Source organism: Carlito syrichta, unplaced genomic scaffold (assembly GCF_000164805.1).
Source record: "Carlito syrichta isolate Samal-C Ts95f unplaced genomic scaffold, Tarsius_syrichta-2.0.1 Scaffold115608, whole genome shotgun sequence".
Lineage (NCBI taxonomy): Eukaryota > Metazoa > Chordata > Mammalia > Primates > Tarsiidae > Carlito > Carlito syrichta.
Window position 1 is genome coordinate 117,809 of NW_007059704.1, and position 25,211 is coordinate 143,019.

The following is a 25,211-nucleotide window of genomic DNA, read 5'->3' on the forward strand; positions in this document are numbered from 1 at the left end:
GCAGAGATATTGATTTTCTTTTCTACCTGTTTTGAAAACTCTTTGCTTACCAGGTGCTGAGCAAACATCAGGCAAATGGTAGACCTTGTAGAAATAGATCAAGTGAGGAGCAACATTGGCAGTTATGGCTTCCTGAAGGGGAAGCTGGTTAAGCATCAGGTGCCCACACACACACTCTGGCTTTCGATTGGAAAGTACACACAACTATTCACACTTTATTATTTGCCCATTGATAATACAGCTGGCCCAGATGGACTAAATAGCATCGTGGAAAATATTTCCAACCAATTCTTGGAAACGAAGCTCCTTCCCTGTCTGAAGAGGCCTGACTAGAGGTTGGATGAACTGGCATCAATGACAGGGTAGTGCTGTGCATTTCAGAAGATGGTCTCAAACTTCAGAAATCTGAGACCAGTCTGGGCAACATAGCAATACCCTGTCTCTACAAAAAAAAATAAAAATAAAGTAACCAGGTGTGGTGAAGCATACCTGAAGTCTTAGCTATTCAGGAGTTGAGGTGGGAGGATCACTTGTACCCAGGAGGTCAAAGCTACAGTGAACTGTGATTGCACCACTGTACTCCAGCCTGGGCAACAGTGTGACCTCTTTCTCAAGGGAGAAAAAAAGAGCAAGAGAAAGAGAGAAGGAAGGAAGGAAGGAGAAGGGGGAGAAAGAGAGGGAGAGGGAGGGAGGGAGAAAGCAAGGGAGGAAGAAGGAAAGAAAGAAAGAAAGAGGAAAGAAGAAAGGAAGGAAAGAAGGAAGAAGGAAAGAAAGAAAGAGAAAGAGGAAAGAAGGAAGGAAGGAAGGAAGGAAGGAAGGAAGGAAGGAAGGAAGGAAGGAAGGAAGGAAGGAAGGGGGCTTGTAGCTATGAAAAGAATCTAGGACTAAGACATTTGGAAGACCAAAGGCAATTTCCCTACTGACCCTCTGTCTTATCTGAAAACCCCTGCTTGTAGAGAGGAAATGAGCAAGACAGCAGGAGCAGGGCTAAGGAGATGGTGCTGCTCTTTGACAGAATCCATCCTGAGATCCTAACCCAGTAATGATAGCATTGGCCTCTCACATAGCCCCAGCCCTTGAGTCACACCCAGCCTTTGAGTCTTTCCAGCTGAGGTTCCGGAAAAATATTACAGAGACAAGCCATCCCTCTGTGCCATCTCCAAATTCCTGACCTGAGAATCTGTGAGCACAATGGAATGGCTGCTTTGAGTCATCATGCCCTGGGGTCATTTGTTACACAGCAGCAGTAGCTGGAACACAAACATTGACCTCTTGATCCATCTATATTTCCTCACTGGCTTCCTCCAGTTAGTGTGGCAGAAAAGGCTTCACCTGCTTTGGCTTTTTTAATTCATTTATGATGAATATGTTTTGATTTGCTTTGTTTTTTTCTGCTTGGATGCCTCTGGGATTTCATCTCTATCACTGCACTCAAATATTCCCTAGAATATAGCTAAGTATAGGTCTCATGTGATTAGTCTTGCTTAGAATGTGGTAAATCTTTCTATCTACATACTTGAGTGTTTAGTTTGTGGCTTTCCCAGTGGTTTTGTTTGTTTGTTTGTTTTTCAGGAATATTATTAGAAGCATTTTCAAGCTGAAGAGCTGGTTCCCACTGATAAATCTGGAACCTTGAGTTGTTCTTCTTTACGGTCCAACTTCCTTGTTTTGGCTGTTCCAGGCCTAAGGACCAGCAATAGAAAAGAATCAAGTAGTCTTCTGACTATAGGTAGACAATGGGTTCAGTTTATTGTAAGTTATAGTGAACACTAGCAGTGGATGTGTCTCAAGTTGATACTTTGACCTCTGGGTCTTAGGATTTACCTTTTATAACATCCATGCCACCCATCCCTATATGATGCTGCCTGTTATGTGTTACATTCCTCCTCTCAGTCCTAGTTTATAGCTCTTTGGCTATAAATTTATAAGCATGGTGTCTACTCCAAATACTGGCACCAACTGACACAAATGCGCCAAGAAAATCCACCACTGACCTCCTTCTCCTGAAACTCAGGAACTACTGAAGCTTCTAAAATAAAAGCACACAAGCCAGGTCCCCACAAAGGGGTATCTTCCCTCAGATCATTCCCATGCCATATCAACAGGGTTTGATTTCTGCCCATTGAAACTGAACTGGATTTAAAAAATGTGGTACATATACACAATGGAGTACTATGCAGCCATAAAGAAAGACAAACATATGGACTTCGTAGCAACTTGGATGGATTTAGAGTCGATTGTACTCAGTGATCTATCACAGAAACAAAGAACAGAGTACCACATGTTCTCACTCATAAGTAGACCTTAAACAGTTATCATAATACTAAAAGAAAGGGACTGGCAGTAGTAGAAAACTGCCAAGGGGGAAGGGTCTGGGATTGGCAGTTGAGGGAAACTACCAGGGGGAGGGAGGCACACCTCAACAACCAGGGTACCTGCATAATGAACATTCATATACCTAACCCTGAATTGTATCCCCATCTTTAAAATAAAAAATTTAAAAGTTAACAAAAAAAGAATCTCAAAAAAATTCACTGAAACTGAATGCAACCTCTCACAACAATGCAAGCTGGTACACTGATGCTGATGGGTTCCTAGAATATTCACCTAGATGAAAAAACCTGTACTATAAGGGGCCTGTCCTCTAAAAGACAATTCTGGGATTTTTTGGGTCCCCCTCATATGTTTCTTAATACTGTGAAAAGAAATCTTGGCTGTGGGAAGCTGAGGTGGAGAGTAGAAAGAGGGGTACACAGCAGTTCTCTCAATGGTTAATAGAGGCATCTAAGATGCAGTCAGCAGGACAGAGGCTAAGGGTTATTAAATCAAATTTTTTGCTGAAAAGTCCTTGTTTTCAGGAAATCACAGTGGTGGGTCATCAAATGTGTTTATCTGTTCAGCTGCACTGACCTAGTACTTAGTAGCAGTCCCTTTGAATTCTAGTGCTAGATGGACTGTGAGTCCTACTTTTCATGGCAGTGGGAGTTTTCACCTTTTTTCAGTATGTCTTAAGCACTTCAGTGAAACACTCAAGAGCACTAGACAGTGAGTTAGTACCTAGAAGCCTCTTTCAGACAAATGATTCTGGCAGAAAAACTGTTTTTAAGAGGAACAGTTACAAGACCAGAATAACCACGTATGCTCTCAAAAGTCAGACTTTGTTTACTGATAAATCTGTCTCCACAACTTTTTCTCATAATCGTCCATAAACATGCTTCCATGACCATCTCTCAATACCCTCATGTGCAATATGCATGTTTACGTCTTTCCAGTCCTGACCAGCCTGCTTAACTGACAGCTACTCCATGAAAACCACATGTGTTCCCACAAGTGTAAGGTTAGCTGGCCATATGGGTAATTGATTTTGCTATGGAAGCACTATTCAGTCTCTTCTTACAAGAAGGTAAACTGAGGTTGAGAGTATAAAGAGTGGCTTGCATACTATGAGAGAGAAAGAGAAAGAGACAGACAGACACATGGGAATTTTGCTATATTTCCCAGGCTGGTCTTGAACTCCTGGGCTCAAGCAATCCTACCACCTAAGCTACCAAAATGCTGGGATTACTGGTATGTGTCACCATACCCAGCCTGTAAAACTTCTTGAGTGATAAGTTGTGTGTCACACCTAGCACCAGCAAATGACACATACTTACACACTCATAACAAAATTAGCATCATTCAGAACTTCACACACATTCCAAGGAACATTGTCCGGGTGGTGTCATTATGCCTTGCTAATTTATTTAGAACACATTATGTGCTAAGCAATACATAATGCTCTTTCATAAACATTTGATTTTCATCATAACACAGTGAGGTTCCTACTATGAGTATGCCCGTTGTGCAGGTCAGAAAAAATATGTACACAGAAAGCTTAAGAAACAGGCCAACACAGTAATGGGAAACTGCCAGGAAAGGGAGGGTGGAATGGGCAGTAGTGGGAAACTGTCGGAAGGGGCATACCTCATCAACAAGGGCACCTGCATAAAATGAACATTTGTATACTTAACCCTGAATTGTACCTCACATCTTTAAAATTAAAAATTAAAAAAAAAAAAAGAAAGAGGCCAACAACTAGCAAATGGTAGGTCCGGTATTTGGGCCTAGAAATCCTCTTCCAGAGACTAACTCTCAACATCTCCCTCATGCAGTACTTTCCTGTATTGCATGAGAAGAAATACACGCATATTTGTAGTTGAATTTCATACGATTCACATCAGTTGCATTTAGGAAACAGATCTATATAATTTTTTTACACATTCCCAGTGGACATCACAATATCTGATAGTTAATTAGCCCATCTTGAATGCTTGTGGAAATGAATGGAAGTAGGTGGTTTTAGTATCTTCAATTTGCCTCGTATAAGAAAATAGTATAACCCACATGTAGCTGTCCTTCTGAGGGTGGTCTCTGCTTACATCCTTTGCCAGCCATGAAACAGGACTCTAATCCCTACACAGACATCTACGTAGAACTGTCAACAACCAACCTCCCCGCTCCAGCATGAATATCCACTTCTTTTCTGCATACGGTAGGCAGAATAATGATTCCCCCACCCCAAAGATAACCTACTCTCTATAACCTGTGGGAATGTTATGCCACATGGCAAGGAGAAATTAAGGTTGTAGAGAATATTCAAGTAATGGATGGGATTACGGTTGTAGATGGAATTAAGGTTGCTGAGAAACTGACTTTAACATAGGGAAATTATCCTGAATTATCTGGATTGGCCCAATGTTATCACAAGTGTCCTTACAAGAGGAAGGCAGAAGAGGAAGTCGAGGTGATGCCACAAAAGAAGAATTTGACCCACAACTGCTGCCTTGAATGCGGAAAGCCTCCAGAAGCTGGAAAAAAACAAGAAAACGAATTCTTCCCTAGATCCTCTAGAAGGAATCAGCCTTGTCTACACCTTGGTTTTGGACTTCTGATCTCTAGAATAAATTTGTGTTGTCTTACGCCACTAAATTTGTGGCCACACCACAAGACACTGCAGAATGGCAAGCTGCCTTCCCCTGGTATTTCTCAAAGGGCAGATCTAAGCTCATGGATTGTTCTGTACGTTCCAGGAGCACCATTGCAAAGGCGATTCATTACTTTTTCTATTTGTTCCGCATCACCATGCAGGGGCTCATTAACGCCCTGTCACTGGGTGCTCCGTGCGTAAGTAGAAGCGTGTTAAAAATCAATTGCTCTGACCTTTATTCCTTGTTGGTGTTTTGTCATCATGAGCTGCATGGCCTGACATATGAATTTCTCTCCAGCTGCCTGGTGCTAGGATGCGCAGTCACCAGCTCCCAAATATTTCAGACATATGCCAATTGCAATTTCCACACACATTTCTACCCTGTCACCCTGGAACTGTTCCATTGACAACTAATGAAATACCAATAGGAGGAAGGAACTGACAAGGTCTCACTGCTGACGAAGGGGCTAACCTTTGAGGAAGATGAAAAACAGATGCCCTTGAGGAAGAAAGAGCTGAAGAAGTGAATCCTCTTTCTTCTTTAACTCTTCATCCATTGTCCAAATCCAAAAATCAAGCTTTTTTCCAAGTACGTCAGTTGAAGGAGACTGGAGATTTTCAAGAATCTGTTTGTATTCTGTAGCTAACAGCTTTCTTGTTTGCTCACCACTTACGGATAAACAATCCTGCAAACTTTGTTATAGCCAATAAATGGCAGGTACGTCCCTCCACACTGAAGACGTACATGGCGTGAAGAAGGTGCCTGGACAAACAATTCTGGGAGGATTTTTTCCCAGTGCCCTCTTGCCTCCTCTGTTTTAGTCCTTCCTCTCATGTTGCTGTCTGATCTGAGCCCTGGATTCTTTTATGTTTATTTCAATAGCGCTTATTCTTCCTGGCATGCAGGAAACTGCCCAAGGCTCTCAAAATCACCTTTTCCATAACTTCTGTTTCTTCCTTGCACCAGTCTCAACCAACATCATCAGGAAAAGCTGTCTAATTCATGAGTTCATGCACAAGTGTGGGTAAATGATAGTTCCTGGGCGTGCTGGCCTTCCCAGAGGACTTGTTTTCCAAATCTTTTCCAGTACAGACTCAATCAACCTGTATCATGAGTGTTTAAAATTAAAGCTTAACCCTTCATGGCAGAGATTTAGCCAGTGTGCAGCTGTTCAGGGGAGAGATTTGGGTCACTGGAGGCTTCCCCTGTGTCCCTCAAATCACGTCCCAAATGCTGTCTCTTCTTCTACTCTGATGGATGAAATGGAATCCAGGCACATATTTCATCACAATTAAAGTCAGCAACATTTATAGTATGTTTTGTTTTTCCCAAGAAGGAAAGTTTATTTCATGTGTCTCACCAGTAAGCCCATGAGGTTAGGAACTCCATCATTTTCTTGCTATGTACATCAGGAATCAACAAACTTTCTGTAATGAGCACAGAGCAAAAATTGTAGGCTTTGCAGTCCATATGGTCTCTGTCACAACTACTCGACTCTGTCTCTGCAGTGTGAAAGCAGCCATAGGCAGTGTGTAAACAAATGAGCATAGCTGTGTTCCAACAAACTTTATTTACAAAAACAGCGGGCTGGATTTGCAAAAACCTCTGCTCTAGATAAGGAAATCATGACTCCGAGTATTTAAGGACCTAACTTGGACATACACAACTAAGAAAGAAACCATGCCAGGACCTGAGCCCAATTCTTTCTGGCTCAAACTCTAGTGTTTGTTCACTGAACCATACCAAGTTGGGGCATGGTCTTTAACATTTAGGAGAGTCATGACTTTGGATCAAACCAACCACACTCTCCACCCACCCATTCCCTCATCCTTTGCATCACACATATGCATGAGGCATGAGCTGGGGCTACAGTACAATCATTAACCTGTTGTCATGGAAACAGAGTCAAAGTAACTGACCCATAGGACCAAGCCTGGCGACCATGATGCTATTAACTTTTCTCAACGAAGCTTGCCAGCCATACCTGGCATAACTGAATGAGGCTGCGGTACACCTTAAGTCAAATTCACCCATGCCTTCCAGAAGCACAAGATGAGTCCTCCTTCTAGCACAGAATGGAGACTGGGCAAACCAGAGACATCCCTACCCAGCATCCTCTTTCTGATTCACTAGCAGAACTGGAATGTGTGGCACAACATGATGCTGGCTTTGCAAGGACAACGCCTTTGGAAGCTGTATTCTTGTGCAGTGCTGGAGTCTTTGGTTCCCAGCTGGGTGCCATGAGCACCTCCTCTGTGGACTCTAATGGCCTCTCTTCATGTCACCCCTGTCACCTTCCCAGGGAGGCAGAGTGCTGAGTAGACTAGTCAGATGTGAGGACACAGCTGGATGGAGAAGGACAGAGCTTCTTCTCTTTCCTCCCTCCCTTCACCTCCTTCTGCTCCTCTTCCCATTTCCCTCCCCGAAGCCTCCAGACTAAAGTCCTTCTCCCCACCTGCAATGGGAAACACAGCCACCCACCTGGCCCAGGCAGGCTCTACACTGAGCATGGCCAAAACTATTCATATATTAAAGTGACTTACCTTGGTTTTGCCTCTTTTCTCCACTCACCTCCAGGAGACCCTCCTTGAGAGGACCATGGCATTTTGACCAAAGACAGCACTTGGGGGTTTCTGGCTTCTCTGAAAAATTGTCCCAGTTTAACCATCCCTTTCTCAACGCCTGGCATAGGACCTACCATCTTTTAATATCCTTTTCCTTAATATACTCCCCTAAATCCAACTCCTAATGTCCCCCAGCACCCTGGGAACAGAAGCAAGAGAGAGACCTAGATCTTAACTAAAGCATCACCCCAACCAGAACACAAGCACTCCAGCAAACCTGGGAACTGGAATCGTACCCTCTCAAGGCATTTCACTCCACGAGAAACATCTTTCGATCCCTCTCTAATTACACTGATTTATCTCATGGTATACCTTGTATACTGAATTTTAGATGATAGATAGCAATTCGTTAATATCTTGTCACTGAGATGCAGCGATTGGAACTGTGGTCAAAGGCACACTGCCATATCCTCGCTCCTCCATTGATCGTCTTCACTCTTGCAAGATGGGCCAACCTCTCTAAATGAGGGCGATCAATACTGTGCATTCAGCCATAATCGTGGCTTAACTTGGTGTTCTTTGAGAAGTTAAGCCATGCAATTTACCTTTAATTGGGCTTTCCAAAAAGTCATACTCACCTGCTCAAGGAGGCAATTAAGCAGCCAGACTCCCTGGCTGGTGGCTGCCTGTTCCCTTTCTCCCAGCATCTGACCGCCATGGGTCACATCTTCCCTCTCCAGCCCTCTCTCCTCTCTAGGTCCCTGTCTGCAATGGGACAACTAAAGCCAGCAGTTGGTAGCAAAGCAGATGAACTAGAACACCTGAGCCTAGAAGTGGCCTCCTTCTTCCATAATTCCCCACATCCCATAATCCCCCTGCATCACCCAAAAAACAATGGCTTTTGGGGGTTCCTTTTTGGGCGAGCTGTGTTCAGTTCATCAGTTCAAACGCTGAGATAACACACTGCCTTGGAAAGACAAGGTCAGAAAGAGGTGGAAACCCAACAATGAACCCAATGTCAACTGTAGACTGTGGGTGATAATGGTGTGTCAGTGTAGTTTATCATGTGTAGCAAATGTGCCCTGTACTCCAGTGGGGAATGTTGATCATGAAAAAGCCTGTGCCTTTGTGGGGACAGGGTATATATGGAACTCTTTGCACCTTCCTCTTAATTTTACTGTGAACCTAAAACGGCTCTAAAAGTCTCTTTTTAAAAAAAGAGGGAGAGAGCTGGAGAAGTGCTCTTTCTGCAGGTGGGGACTTGTGCATTCAGGACACACATGGGAATGGACTCCACCCCACCTGATTTCTCTCTCCATGTTTAATCAATCTGTATACAAGGTATACCATGAGATAAATTGGAATGCAATTATCTAAGAGCAAGAAGAATGAAGTAAAGACAGTCTGGGTTGCTTTGGAACAAGATGAGCCTGACTTGAGGTGGTCTAGAAAGACAGACGGTACCACCTCAGTGCCTTTCCACATCACAACATTAGCAGTGACAGTAGCAGGAATTGTTGGCATTTCTTGAGTACATACAGTAGGCCAGGAGTGTTTATACATCATGTCCCTTAGTTCTCACCACAACCGAATAATGAGGTGGGAGCGATAGAGAAATATGCAGGCCCTGCAGCTAGCCTCCTGGGGGATTGTGTCAGTGTTTGAGGGCTACTAGAACCAAGCCTGGATGGCTTGAAGAGCAGAAAAAAAATCATGGAAGTAGAAGTCCAAGATCAAGGTGTCTTCGGAGGTGGTTTTTTCAGGGGGCGTGAGAGAAAGACCTGTTCCAGGCTTTTCTCCTTGGCTTGTAGTTGACCGTCTTCTCCTTGTGTCTTCATGTTATTTCCTCTGTTTGTACCCTTGTCTTCATGAAACACCTGCCGTATTGGATTAGACCCCACCCTAATGACCTCACTTTAATGTAGCTACCTCTTTAAAGATGCTATGTTCAAATACAGTCACATGCTGAGGTACTGGGGGTTAGAATTTCAACACATGCATTTGGAGGGACACAGTCCAACCCACAATGGGTATGAACCATGGCAGTGCCCTTGGCTAGCTATGTGACTCTTAACCAGCCACTTAATGTCCTCATGCCTCCATTGTTAACCTTTCTTGAGTGGGAAAAATAACTGAGATGATGTGCGTGCAGAACTCAGAGCACCCCTGGCACATGGTCAGCCTTCAACAAGCATTAGTCATCATTAAGTCTCACTCCCCACTTTACGGGTGAGGAAACAGAGCCTGAAATGGGTTCAGCAGCTTTCCAGGGAGCAGCAGGTCTAGCAGGGCCTGTAACTCATGTCTACATGTCCCTGAGACCCAGTTGTCACCCACAGTGCTATGATGTCTCCTTTTCCACATTTTATACTATGTAGAAATCAACAATGTGCTGTATAAAAAGTCAAGCTATGTACTCCTTTCCATGAAATGAATGATACGTGCCCAATCCATTTCAACTCTCCCCAGCTTGAAACAAAAGTCCCCCGCCATGCCTCTCGCCATGCCTCCAACACCTCAAAAGAGGAAGAGGCCCTGTCCCCGTTTGCCATTACTTCTGTAAGTATGCACCAAAAATGACCAGATCCTCTCCCCTCCCCAAAAGGGTAACAATGACAAGGATGACCAGGCCAAGAGCCAGAGGGGCCTTGTCATTCGGTCATCATCTTGTGTCCCATATGGAGGTTTAGGAGGCATCCTCAAGCCCACCCATGAGTGTGCTGGCTAAAGTGTTGGGCGAGAATCTTCTGGCATAACTGGTCTTGTTGTTTAACCTACAAGGGGAAAAATATCAGCCCACAACAAAGGCTGAGTACCTTATGGTGCAAATTAAGAGGTTTTGAATACATTTAAAAAGCCATGTTCTTTGGAAAGGTTTGCTTGATTCTTGATACTCCTCTCACCTACCTCCCACCCCCCAATCCTGCCATCAGCACCATCCCCACCAGCCAGATGAGTACAGAGATGTGACTTTTTCTTGAATGGAAGATGTTTTCCTACAAATCTGAGATTGGTCCTTTGAAGACTTTTGATGAAGATGCCTTTTGTCGCTTTCTCTCATCTGCGGTTTAATTTTATTTCAGTTCTCAACCTATGATATACCGGACAGTGTCAAGTGAGAAGAGAGAGGAGTCCCTAGTACTCTAGCTTGCCACCCTGACTGCTCACTGGAATCACCTGGAAAGTTTTAAAAACTATGGAGGCCAGAGCCCACCCCAAGTGATGCTCAGGTCGCTGCTATGGGGCTTGACCTGAGCATCAAGATTTGACTACTTTCCCAGGTGATTGTGCTGTCCTGCCAGGTCTGGGGTCCCCTGTTTCATAAAGACCTCCATGGCTTCTAGTGGCATAACTCTAGCCTCTGCCTCCTCCATCTTCACACGGCTTCACTCTGTGTACCTATATGTCTTCATGTGGCATCTCTTGTGTCTCTCTGTTCTCTTATAATGACACCAGCTGCATTGGATCAAGGAGCAATCCTACTCTAGTATGACCTCATATTAACTAATCACACCTGCAATGACTCTATTTCTAAATAAGGTCACATTCTGAGGTACTGGAGGTTAGCATCTCAATAGATCTTTCAGGGGAAACACAATTCAGCCCATAACAGTAGGAAACAAATGAATACTTAGAGGTACCAAAAATAACATTGCACAATTAAGGACATCATCATGAATAGATCAGTATGTTCAGCAACAGTTAGTTTTGTGTTTTATGCTCCTTTCCTTGCACTCACTTCAAGCCAAGATGTTCCTCACCCTCTTTGGGGGCAGGTTCCACCTGCACTGCACTCCCCTTTACCGCCCCCTCCCTGCCTTACACGGTCATGCTAATTAGCAGCTGTTTAATTATCAACCCAGCAGGAAAGTGATCTTGGCTCTTGTCCTTAGAGAGTTCTATCCGTGGTTAAGCTGTCCCAGATACTGAAAGGTTGACGGTGTTGCCCGTGGGAAGAGGCAATATGATATTGTTGTCTTAGAGGAAAGTTTATAGCCCTGAGAATTGGTCAACCTGGTAACTCCGCCATGTTTTGACTGTTGGACAATGTCTTCCAAACCTTCATTTCCTCAACTCTAACAATACCCACCCACAATGTTGTTGGGAAGGTCACATGTACCTTGTTAACTGTAAAAATAATGTGCAAATATGCATGGATGGTTTTCTTTTTATCTTGGTATGGTCCGTAACTGGTATATGTCAAACTAAGGTTCAAATGTTGGACTAGAATTGTGGAATAGTCACCTGTTCGTTTTTGAATAAAATAATAGTAACAAACACATCCTTCTTATACATTGTTATTTGTAAAAATGTTTAGGTCAAATGTTCTACTCAGGGAAGGCTTCTAAAAATAAATATGAAAATTATGCATTATTTTTTTAAGATGGGGAGCAATTAAGTTGCATGTATGTCATTGGTATCACATCTAAATGGTAATAAAAGGTATTGTGTGTGGAAGGTTAACATTCAAAGAAGGAGGAAGAGAAAATAAGTTAGTGACCTTTTAGTTATAATGTAAAAAATACAGTTTAGATACAAGAAAATATTTCTCTGACATGAAGGGCTTTGTCATGCATGGCATTGTTACACTGCAATCTTTCCCAGAGGTCTTTTCAAATAGTTTATAACCTCATCTCTCTGGTCATGGTAATTTTATTTATAATGAACACAGTCTAAATGACCAATAAGAGGGAAATAGTTGAGTAAATGATGGTACATGACTCTGGAATATTTAGGTAGCCATTAGAAATTAAAATTTGATAGCTAAGCAGAAGCATGTTAAAATTATTATGGTAGGGCCAGGCTTGATGGCTCAGCCTGTAATTCCAGCAATTTGGGAGGCCAAGGTGAGTGGAAGGCCTGAGCCCATGGTTTCAAGACCCACCTTGGCAACTTGGCAAGACGTCATCTCTACAATAAATCAAAAATTAGTCGGGGAGAGTAGTGCACGCCTGCAGTTCCAGCTACTTGGAAGGCTGAGGCAGAAGGATCGCTGGATCCCAGCAGATTGAGGCTGTGGTGGCTGGGAGCATACCACTGCACTCCAGTCTGGGCAACAGAGTAAGACTCCAACTCAAAAAAAAATTATTATAGTAGGATACTCAGTGAAGACAGAATACACAATCTTACCTATAGTATGATTACTATTATATAAAAACTAGGTATGAATGAGGATTGAATGAGAACCCAGAAAAATGATTCATGGTGTTACATGGTATCATTGTGAAAAACAGTTTACCAGTTATATGTGTGTAACAAGTGAAAATAGATATTTTTAAAGGTGTTCGTCTCTCCTAAAGTGTAACTGGGCTCTTCATCGAGGACTAGAGGATAAACTAATAGACTCAGAAAGCCTACTCCTGTCTCAGGATTCCTAAGTTCCTGAGTTGCAAGGAGACATCGTGCTCAGAGAGTACAGCATTCCCAAGCATCACTAGTTTCCATTAAAACCTAATTTATGGAATTAAAAATTAATTTTACGAAAATGAATTTGAGCAGTCTTTTCATTAGAGTGCACTTGGTTTAATTGAGTTGGGAGTGATAGCAATAGCCATTCTTTCACTGTTATTTTAAAAGGTAAAATCTGATGTATGTCTTTTTTGCTCTTATGCTACTGGGAGACAATGTATAGATGAGGGTTTTCAAACTTCCACATGATAATTGCTGTTGTTTACCAAAGACCCTCTCAAGGAAAGGCATTATAGTTATCTCAAGGAAGTTATCTATGACAATGACAGGATAGCTGATCTTGACACATCCCTCTTGAAACCCTCTTTTACTATGGAAGCAGAAATTATGGGAATCCTTTGGTGAAAGTCAGTCAAGCCCTCCCTTAGTGAGTAGACCAGATAAATGCCTCCTTGTGGGAACAAACTGGGAAAGAGGCAGTGGCTGAATTCAGACTCCTTCTTTCCCAAGCTCAAGTGACATTCTTGTTTTTGAATACCTGCTTCCATAGTAAAAGAGAGTTTCAAGAGGGGTATGTCGTGGCCAGCTATCCAGGTTAAGAGCTATACATTTACTTCAACATTTTAAATGTTCTACACTAATGAACACATGCACATACACCTATGAGAATATGGCACACAGATGTCTGACTTCAAGGAGAAGAATTGATCCAGCTGCCACACTCTGAAATCCATCCCTGTATAGTAAGAGGGCCACGCTTTCCCCAGTGACTGAGAAGGGAGGAGTACTGAGGCAGGCCCATCCCTGGGAGTCATAGGGCTCTTCAGCTTAGGTTCCCAGCAGCCTTACAAACCTTCCATGGATTGCGGGGTCAGTTGAGGATGCATTTGCCCAACTTTGTTCACTCCCTTCTTTACTTGGGTTCAGATTCTCATCACTTTCTTGCATTTTCTCTCCTAATAAAATCCTTGCACATTTCATCCCATCTTGGCAACTGCTTCTGAGAAGAAATATATGTGTGCACAAACATACACATATGTATTTATATACACACATATGGGGAGAACCTCCCAAAATGGGAATCATTTATAAAATATTGTGTATTTATTCTTACATGTTTAAACTCCAGTCACCTTCAAAGTTCTCTTTGTTGGATGCAATACACCTAGCGAGACGCTTTTTCCACTACTCAGTACAGTTTTTGAACTTGTCAGTTTTTATGTCTTTGGTGCTTCTACCATTTTTTATTTCACCTCTTCCACATCAGCCGAACATTTCCTTTCAGGACTTTTTTCATCAGGGGAAACAAAAAATAAGTCACTTGGGGCAAGATTGGGTGAATTGGGAGGGTAGGGCATGGGGGTCATGCAGATTTGGGTCAAAAGCTGCTCAATACTAGTGCAATATGGCCAGGTGTGCTGTCATAGTGGAAGAACCAACCACCTGTTTGCCACAACTCAGGACGTTTCTTCCACAAATTGTGATGCAACCTTCTCAAAACTCATATTGCATCAAATGGAGAGTACTTTGAAGATGACTGAAATTTAAACATGTAAGAATACACAATTTCTTATAAATAAATTCTGGGGGTTTTGGAACCCCCTTGTACATATATATAAATGTGCAAATGCATATTTGAATCATAATTTATCTTTATTTGATGGATGCTAGTTGTGTCCAAATTTCTGCCATTATAAAAATGCCCATCTGCCCCATTTTTCTGATTATTTTGCTGCTTCCTTGGGGGGAATTTTTAAGCTTGCCACAGAACTGTCTCTGGCTGGAATACTCCAAAGACTTCACAGTGCCAAAGTCACACCTAATACTTCTTTTGCACATAGACAGATTTTCTGGTAGAGTTAGAATTTCTCTAGCAAGTGAATTCCAGGGTGCAGAGCTTCCTTGGTGATGAACTAGCCTCCCACAAGTGGTAGAAGGGAAAGGAGGGGAAAGGGTTTTCGGCCATGTCTGTGATCTCTTCATTCTTCCCTTCTTGCCATCACTCTTGACTTTGACTCTGCACTGTCTCATCCCACATCCACTAGGGTTCTTGATTACAAGCAACAGAAATTGATTCTGCATCACTTCAGCAGAGGAGAAGTTGTGGGAAAGATATCCAGGGCTCACAGTCATTGGGAGGCTCAGTGCTCAGTCTTGGAGAGGACCAGGACTGGGCTGCAGGAACTACAGGTAGGATCATTTACTGGGCTAGTCATTGAGTGGACCTCTGGGATAAACAGGCTCCAAGAGTTTCATGCCCATGTGTCACCTTCTCAAGATTCCAATCCTGGGAGAGAGATGCCCATGGAGGCAGAAGGAGACTTTAATGCTTACAGCAGACAGGGACCTAGAATTTTCCCTTTGATACAGAACCCCGTGGACTAGAGGTAAACTAACAACTGCACTGCGGAGATTTGGGAAGAGGAAGAATAAATATTGAGCCATAGCATATAATAAAAATAATATCAATATCCAACACACATCCTTTTATGCATATGCATAGTCCTAGAGGTTTATGCCTGTACATAGTCCTTGAGTTTGTAGAGTTTATTGGATGATAAATTAGTTATTGTCCAAGTGCAAGAAAGTTTTCTAATTTGGTCAAAGCCTAGGCATTCCCAGGAGCCTGCTTGAACTGACTCAGCTTATAAGTTTCATTTCCATCCAAGAAATTCTAACTGTCCAAAAATGAAATGTTGTTAATGCACGGACAGCAGCACCATCCATCAATTTCTTTTCAAAGGTTCCTCTCTTACCTTCTGGGGAATTGCTATAGAACTTGCTGATTCTCCAGGCAGGCTTTATTGTTTTGTTTTGTTTTGTTTTAGCAGTTTGTGTTTGTTTGTTTGTTTGTTTGTTGATTTCCAAATATAATAGCATGGTATGGTTAACACATTAAAGGCTGAGAAGCCCTCCAGAAAAATGATCCATGCTGTTTTCACCCTCTCCTTTCTTGAATCCACATCCACCTCCTCGCCCTAATGAAAATATTCCACTGTTTTATTTTCTTTCGCTTAACCTCCCCTACCACTTTATCTTCTTTGAGAATACTCTTTTACATCTAGTCTTATTTTAAGGAAATTATCTTTGAACCATCACCAAGGCCTTTTTGTTTGGTGCAACTATAAGTAAATGTTCTTGGAAAATAACCATAAAGTGAGCATGTATATGAGATGAACATGCTTTTGCTAAGAGAGAGAAAAAAACACATTATGTACAAATGAAATTTGGATTCTTAAAAATGAATTCCAGGCTAGGAATGGTGGCTCACACCTGTCATCCAGGCACTTTGGGAGGCCAAGGCAGGAAGATTGCTTGGGCCTAGGAGTTTGAGACCAGCCTAGGCAACATAGCAAGACCTCATCTCTACAAAAAAGTAAAAAAACCAGCCAGTCTTGGTAGTGCATGGCTATAGTGCTAGCTACTTAGGGGGCTAAGGCAGAAAGATTGCCTGAGCCTAGGCAGTCAAGGCTAACGTGAGTTATGATCATGCCACTGCACTCCAGCCTGGGCAAAAGAGCGAGACCCTGACTCAAAAAATAAAAAAAAGAATTCCAGAAAAGGAATGTTCAGGTTGATACTCAGTTAATGTGCCAGTATTGTCATTCCAGGTAAAAATGGCCACACAGCAAGAGGGATTTGACCGAAAAAAGCGAGGGTACAGAGACATCAACGAGATCGACATTAACATGAATGACCCTCTTTTTACAAAGCAGTGGTATCTGGTGAGTTTCTTTCCAATGTTTCTCATCTGGGTTGGAGATGTATTTCGATTTCCTCATTATTCAGTGGGATGTGAGCCAGCATCCGACTCAATGAACTTCTCTGGCCCCTTTGATATGTATTGATTTTCTATCACCACCTGTGCATCTGGCTTCCTAATCTGCTTTCTTCTGGAACTGCTAAGTAACAACGTCTCCTAGGACCAAGGCCACTACCAACAACTGATCAAATTCTCCTAGACTCTGAAAAAGTGTACCAGTGTATGACCGAAGATTTGCAAAACTGTGTAAAAGTCAAATTAAAGGTCTAGGAGAAGTAATTCAGGGGTCTCAACAGACAGAGTAATGGGAGGACATAATGAAGTCACAGACCTAGAGAAAGAATCCAGTGACTTCTCCAGGGGCAAGCCCGGGTGCTTAGCGACCAAAGTAGCTTCTATTAGTGCTTCCTAAACGATAGCAGGAAATCAATTCCATGAGGCTAATTAATGCAGGCTTTCAGGCACTGAAACCCAGTCTGTCTGGTGAAGTGAGTGTTTTCTGGCTCACTAAGAGGCCATCGTGATCTGTTTGGATTGGTCAAACCACGTTTAAAAGGAATTGGTGACCCCCACACGAGCATAAAGTGCAGGGCATACTGAGAGAAAGAGAGTCACAAATTCATAAATGTGAATGAATCTTTATTATATTTAAGATTAAAAATTGAGGATCAAGAGAGAAAACCAAACAGCAGCCCTGTGGATGGCTACCTTCTAGGAATCTATCACTCTGTCCTTCCTGGGGCTGCAGGGCTTGACTACGCCTTATACTTTTTGGCATGGAAGTCTGAAAATTCATCTGGGTAATTGAATGAGCTTATGTGTGCTAGTCAGGATACGCTAGGTTTGCTGCAGTAACAAACAAGCCTCAAATCACAGTAGGTTATCAAAACTAAAAGCTTGTTTCTCATGCTTTCTACACAACCAATACTTCATAACCCCTCAGACAGAGACTTAGGCTGACCAAGTTCATCTGAGCGCCACCCAACACTGTTTTCATTAGCCCGTCAACAAGGAAAAAAAGCAAATTGCAGAATGTATAAAAGAAGCTCTTAAAGTTTTTGTCTGGCACATGAGATCACATGCCATTGGACAACACTAGTCATGTGGCCATTCTAACTTCAGGGGAGGTGGAGAGGGGTATCCTTAACATGTTTCCAAAAGGAAGACAGCAGTAATTTCTGTAAAGAGCCCTAACCACATTCACACAATGTTTTAGCAGTACCATAAAGTCACTGTTCACCATAGACTTTTGCCAATAAAAGCTCTGACTTCACTAGTTTTTTACAATCTATCCTTGAGAATATCTGCACGGGACAAAAACGCCTAAAACCATGAGAGTGAGCACTCTAATTTGAATTATTGCTTTGTCTTCCTTTCTTTTTTAATTTTTTCAGGAGGAGCTTTTAGGTTTTATTTTTCTGCACTAAAGATGAGCCATCTTTAATTTAGTTCAACAAATAATTTTGAGCAAGATTCAATGTGGTGGTACCAAAATTACAAAGGCAACTAGGACATGCTCCCTCTTACAAAGGATGTTGCTACTTAGTGAGGAAATTATTTTTCAAATAGAAAAGTAATCCAAGACAATGTGTGCTAAATTTAAAATGTAAAATGCAGACTCAGAGCTACATAAGAAAGCATTTCATTCTAAGTCAAGGAGGGTTTCTTATAATGGCAGCACTAAGGTTTTTTTATAGAAAGAGTTTAAAGATAGCAATCTAGTTATTAGAGATGGGGGATTGAAACTAAGTTTGCATGTTTACAGAAAACATTGATCATTCATTTATATCAAAAAAGAGAGGAGAGGCTGTAAGAGGTGGATTGGAGGTGGGGGGTGTCACCCAAAAGTACTGATTCATGGACAATATGGCCTTTGAGTACAGAGCAAGTCAAGCAAACATTTCCATGAGTGCTTTACAACACCAAGCTAATGCAATTCTCTGCTTTGGAATTCCTGCACCAGATCAATACCGGGCAAGCTGATGGCACTCCTGGCCTTGATCTGAATGTGGCTGAAGCCTGGGAGCTGGGATACACCGGGAAAGGTGTTACCATTGGAATTATGGACGATGGTGAGTATTTCGAAGCCTTTCCCTCGTTTGGAAGCAAGGGTGTCTTTGCATGGCTCAGAAACCTATAAGATTCACTGTCTTAGAGATACTAATCAGAGGCAGAATAGCCACATCCCACGCCTAAGAACCACACTGCACTGTGACCAAACTCTCGCCTTTCTCCGCATCAGTAGTCCCCAAGCTTCAGGTTGCTCTTAACGAATATTTGTTAAATTTTAAAAAAGCTAAACAGACAAACAAATGAAAGTTGCCTGTCACTCAACCATAATTTCTTATTGGGCCACTGCTTACACCTTACCTTAAAATGTCCTCTAAACCTGTTGCTATCTATCATGGACTTTTCTAGACACACACCGTCCAGTGTAGAAGCCACTAGCCATATACGGCTATTAAAATTTAAATTGGTTAAAGCTAGATAAAATGTTAAATCCAATTCCTCGATTACACCAGCTTCATTTCAAGTTCTTGATAGCCACATGGGGCCAGTGACTGCCGTAATTCAATTCCATTTCCATCATCACAAAAAGTCCTGTTAGACAGCATGACCCTAGATCCATAAAGCTGCTCTTTGGTAACAGGATTGGAGTTTAGGAAAATTTGACTTTACTACAGCTTCTAGAGTGAACTCTTGTAAAGCAGCCTGTGACAACCTTTTATTACAGACACCCCTACACATTATTCTATCCAGTATGCCTGCCAGACAGATTTAGAAGAGCCTTGTTTTCTGTAGTTAGTGATATGCAAACCAATGGGTTTGATGAATTGGCATTTCTCCAACTACTCATATCCTTGGCTCTGCCAAGGTTCTGGCGACCCACTGCCCTGTATCCTGTAGTCATTTCATTGGGGATGTGGTATTGCTCTTCTTCACCCATCTGGTCCCCTCCCCCCACCCCTGCAAAAAGCTGCACTGTGCATTATTGGTCCAATTACATACAAAGGCTATCCAGAGATGAAACAATGGAGCCTTTCCCTTCTGAAGGTCCTCAAAGAACACTATGTTCTCTAAAGCAAGCCTTTGAAGCAGAATTGATGGGGAAAACAGAGGAGCCAGCCTGCTTAAAACCGGCTCTGTCTTTGTGTGGGCTCATTAAGCATCAACATGAAAACAGTGCCTCCACGTTTTCTGATATGTGAGACATTTTGAAGTGGATGTATTACTTTCTCCAGTGACTGAGGGCATTCACAAGAAGAAAGGAGTGCTGCACGAGAGTGTGTGTGCTCAGATGTCCCGAGTTTATAAATGCTTCTTCCTTCCTATTGCTTTGGCTTGGAAATCTCTCCAGCTTGCCCAAGAAAAAGATGCAACAGGATTTGAGAGAAATCTATTTGGATATATTGTGATGACCACTTCTAATAGCATGTCTACTAGGCACCCCCTAGTAGGGATCAGAGAAGACACCCTAAAAGTGTCACTACAGTGACAACACATGCACATTGTTCTTAGGAAACTTCCAACAGTCCCAGAAACGCCCATTTCACTGACACCTAAAACCGTCTCTTCCAAAGATGCAAAGAAGAGGAGGACTCCGGACTGTTCCACATTGAGAGGCCAAGCCCTCTAGAAAGGCCCAGCAGAATTTCTTCCTTGGTGTTATTTCTTTAGCTGATTAGTGACTTTTGGGTTCCCAGAAAAAGTGAACTCCTCCCCCCAGTTACAATTCCTGACTCCTCCATTGTTTTGTTCAACTACTGCTGTGGAACAAATTGAGTGGCTTGATAAAAAACAACCATGTTATTATCTCTTGCAATCTTGTGGGTTAATGGGGCTCAGCTGAACAGTTCTTCTGCAGGTCTTGCTGGGGTCCCTCAGGTAGTTGCAATCAGAAGGCAACTGGGGCTGGAGGCTCAACTAAGATACTAAAATACCACAGCCTCCCCTCCTCTCCATGTAGTCCCAGGGCCTCTCCTCTACAGGTGATGGCCCCAGCAAGGCAGCTAGATTTCTTATAGGTAACTCAGAACTCCCAAAATTAGTCATTCCAAGAGAGAAGAAACAGAAGTGGCCAGTCCTCTTAAAGGTCAGACTTGGAATGGGCAAATGTCACTCTGCCTCTTTGACTGGATAAATGTCACAGGCCAGTCCTGATTCCAGGGGAGGGAAAATGGGCTCTGCCTACTGGTGTGGAGAAAGACAACGTATTGGCAGCCATTTTTAACTCACCTTGTGCTATTCGGAGTCATAACTGAAGAAAAGAATGACAACCAAGCCATTCCCCAAATCTGCTGTTGAATAACAAGATGAGAATATTGGGGACAAGAATAGCCTCCCACACTGTGAGGACAAGACCAAGGGTTCAGCAGCCTCGTGCTGTGTAGTTAGTTGGGCATCTCTGACCTAACAGCTAGAACCAGGAAGGCTGGCAACAGCCGTGCTGTACTCTCCCACTTAACTACCTGCACACATGAATGGTATGGTAATTTCCCAGATATTGTCTTGGCAAGATGTTTCAAAATAAGGTTAAAGACAGACACAGATGCTGCCCTGATATCTGTGGGCAAAAGTAATGTAATATTCTATAAACACTGGCTCTCAATATTTTGGCCTGTATGGAAAATGTTCAGTTATCAACATGGGTAAGCTTCAATTTGTGGACAAACAGTTTTAATAGCCATCTGTCCCACTCTAGTTGCCCAACTCAAACTCAGCCATTGCCCCTTCTGCTAGATCCAGTGACATGATAGAGGCTCAACAAATACCTTTTGTTTTGACTTAGGTACAATAAAATGTCATTTCCCCATACTACATATCACTGGGAGAGTGCCTCCATGGTTAGCTATTGTCTAAAAGGGCAAAAATCATGCCTGAAAGGTCTGCTGGAATAATCCCAGTGATGTAGATGTCAGCAAAGATCTCACTTAGTGATGACAACGTCATCCCTTTGTAATGGAGTTGTTTAATGTTGGGAACCTGAGACCATAACAAGACACAGGGAAGGGCAAAGTCATCCAGCCCAGACATAATTCAGGGCAGGTGCCTGGCTCTCAAGGTCAAAGACTGTTAGGGAAGGCAAGGGTCAAGGCCGATAACAGATGGAGCCAAGAATATAACATGGGAGGCCAGTGGGGTGAGGTCAGAAAGCACTTCAAACTGAAGTAACAAAAAAGCAACTAACATTTCTCGAATGCTCACTGTGTGCTAGACATTGCTTAGCATTTTGAAAACACAGCAACAGTAATTCCCTAAGTTTAGTATTATTATTATCCCCATTTTGCAGATAAAGAAACTGAGGTTTAGGGAAGCAAAAAACTGCCCAATGTTTCACAACTAATTCTAACCACCATTCCCATGATGCCTTGGTTCTGCCTTCCTGGTGGGACTTTGCATAGGGTCTCATTCATGTGAGTGAAGGTTCAAGCTTAAAGACAAGACAGCCACCCATGCCCATGCCCTTCCAAGAGATTTAGAACTCTGAATCACATAGAGAATTGATAGGAAGGCCCAGCAGGGTGGCTATTCCAGTTACTATTGCTATGTAACAAATGATCCCAACACTTAGCAACTTAGAGTAGCTTTTTATTTTTATCATAATTTTGTGGCACAATAATTTAGGAAGAGCCTGGCTGGGCACTTCTCACTTAGAGTGTCTCATGCAGTTGAGGTTAGATGTTAGCTAGGCTGCTGTCATCTGAAGACTCAGGTGGGTTTAACATCCAAGATGGCACACTCCCATGGCTAGCAGTTGATGCTGGTTTCCACTGGAACTCAGCTGGGACTGTCAAATACAGTGCCCACATGTTGTATTTTCCTTGAATTTGGCCTTGAGGTCTCTTTCTCACACCTGCTCTGACAGGAAATTTGGTTGTGTTTACAACATACCTGTCTCAGTTCACTTCTGCTGCTATAACAAAAATGCCTTAGTCTAGGTAATTTACAAATAATAGAAATTTATTTCTTACCATTCTGGTGACTGGGAAGTCACAGAGTTGGTGCCTGGTATGGGCTCTCTACTTCCAAGATGGCACCTTGTTGCTGCATTCTCTGAAGGGGATAATGCTGTGTCCTCACATGGCAGAAGAAGCAGAAAGGGGACGAACTCACTCCAAGTTCTTTTATAAAGGAACTAATCCCACTCATGAAGGTAGAGTCTTCATGATCTAATTACCTCCTAACAGCCCCATCTCTTAATACTATTGCACTGGGGATTCAGTTTCACAAATGTTTTGGAGGGACACACTCAAATCATAGCAGTCCACCTCTGGTCCCCCAAAATTCACATCCTTCTTACACACAAATATATTCATTCCATCCCAATAGCCCAGAAGTCTTCATTTGTTCCAGCACCAATGTAAATGTCTAAAACAGAGAGTCTCGTCTAGATATCATCTAAATCAAATGTGGGTGAAATGCAAGGCCTGATTTATCCTGAGGCAAATTGCTCTCCAGCTGTGAAAATCAAGCAAGTTATTGCTTCCAAAATACAAGGGTGGGACAGGTATAGGACAGATGTTCTCATCCCAAAAGGGAAAAGCAGGGAAAAGAAGGGAGCAACAGATTCCAAGTAAGTCCAAAGTCCAAAAAGGTAAATTATAACTCTTGGGCTTGAGAATAGTCTTCTTTGACTTCATGTCCCACCCTTGTGGACACACCGAGGTGGGAGTTGGGCCCCCAAGCCTCCAGGTGACCCTTCCAATATGGCTTCGCTGGGCAGCTCTCAAGGATTGGAGTCTCATGCCTGCAGTTCTCCCAGGCTAGAATCACATGTTAGTGGTTCTGTAGTTCTAGGATCATAGGGGAGGCCCCCTCCCCACAGCTCCACTGGCCATTGCCCTACTGTGGGCTTTCTGTGGTAGCCCATCCTTGTGGCAGTTCTCTGTCCAAGGCTTTGGGGTTAGGGTTATGATTGGGGTTAGAGCTAGGGTTAATGTCGAGGTTAGGGTTAGGGTTGAGATAGGGATTAGGGTTCGGATTAACTCTAGGGTTCAGGTTAGAATTGGGGTTAGGGTTAGGGCTAAGATTGGGGTTAAGGTTAATTTTATGATTGGGGTTAGGGCTATGATTTGGGTTAGGGTTTGGTTGAGTTTTTGATCAGGATTTGTATTGGAATTAGGGTTATGATTAAGGTGAGGGTTAGGGTTAGGATTGGAGTTGGGGGTAGGGTTAAGGTTATGGGTAGTGTCAGTGTTAGGATTGGGATTATATTTACAATTAAGTTTAGGGTTAAGGTTAGAATGTGGTTAGTGTTAAGGTTAGAATGTGGTTATGGTTAAGGTTAAAGTTAGGGTTAGGATTAAGTTTCAGGTTATGGCTAAGATGGGTTTCGGGTTATGGTTAAAGTTGAGAATAGGGTCAGGGTTAGGATTGAAACTAGAGTTATGTTTAATGTTTGGATTAGGGTTAAAGTTAGGATTAGAGTTTAAGTTATGGCTAATGTTATGGTTTGGATTAAGTTTAGGTTTAGTGTTACAGTTAGGACTAGGTTAAGGATATGGTTATGGTTAGTACTAGTAGGAACTGAGCTTAGGTCTAGGGTCCAAAATGTTACATGTTAAATGTTACATGTCTCAACTGAGATTTTCACATTCTAACTAGGAATAACCACATGCATCTTCTTACTGTTTCCTTGAGGTTCCAGAACTGTCAGTACCTCCTGAAAATGGACACTCTGTCGATTCAACTTTCTGTCAAGATTCACACTGATGATTAGATGCTAATGATTTTTGATAACAAATGTAACCAAGTATTTGTCATTCATGTACCACATTCATTATGTTTGGTTGGTGATCTGTCAGTCTTTTTCATTCACTGGGAGACATAGGTCAAGTTCTGTGTCTAAATCATCTGTTTTTCCAGGATTGACACTATGCCTGGCATTCCTTGCTGATAAATAAACAAAAGCATGAAATACAAGAATAAATACATTAATAATGCAAGAAGTCAAAATAAATAAGCTGATAAAAAAAACATGTGTTCAATACCTTTCACTTTCAGAGATAATCAAATATATAAAAATATTAAATGCTATCTAATTACCAGGTTATTGTTTTCCATTTTTGAGTTCATTGTTATGTTACTATTCTGAATTATAGCTGTCATCCTTCACTGTCTATCAATAATCCTTTCTTTCTCAGACCAAAGTCTGTTCTAACTTAACACTTAGTCTTCCCCTTAACCTAATTAAGGATGCTTTATTTTAATTAGGCTAAATTTATCTTACTTTAATTCTAATTTCCTTCTGGTTTCAAATTATCTCCTTGCTCCAATATTTTTCCTGCACTGAGGGGAAACTGCTATTCCTCAGAACATTTTTCTCCTAAACAACTTCCACTATCAGAACATGGAGTCATGTTTTAAAAATTGACTTCTTATTAGAAAAAAATAATAGCCGTGCTCTGTGGCTCAGCCTGTAATCCCACGCCTCTGGGAAGCTGAGGTGAGTGGATTGCCTGAGCGCGCGGGTTCGAGACCCGCCTGGGCAGCAAGACCTCATCTCTA

General features: G+C 42.3%; 1 protein-coding gene across 1 annotated transcript in view; it reads left to right on the forward strand.

The window, feature by feature from the left end:
• LOC103275383 (neuroendocrine convertase 2-like) overlaps positions 1 to 25,211 on the forward strand; it is a 161,553-nt gene that overhangs the window by 85,713 nt on the left and 50,629 nt on the right. The window contains exons 3-4 of the mRNA XM_008072797.2: positions 16,552 to 16,665; positions 18,667 to 18,775. Coding sequence (XP_008070988.2) covers positions 16,552 to 16,665; positions 18,667 to 18,775 — 223 coding nt within the window. The remainder of the gene's footprint in view (positions 1 to 16,551; positions 16,666 to 18,666; positions 18,776 to 25,211) is intronic.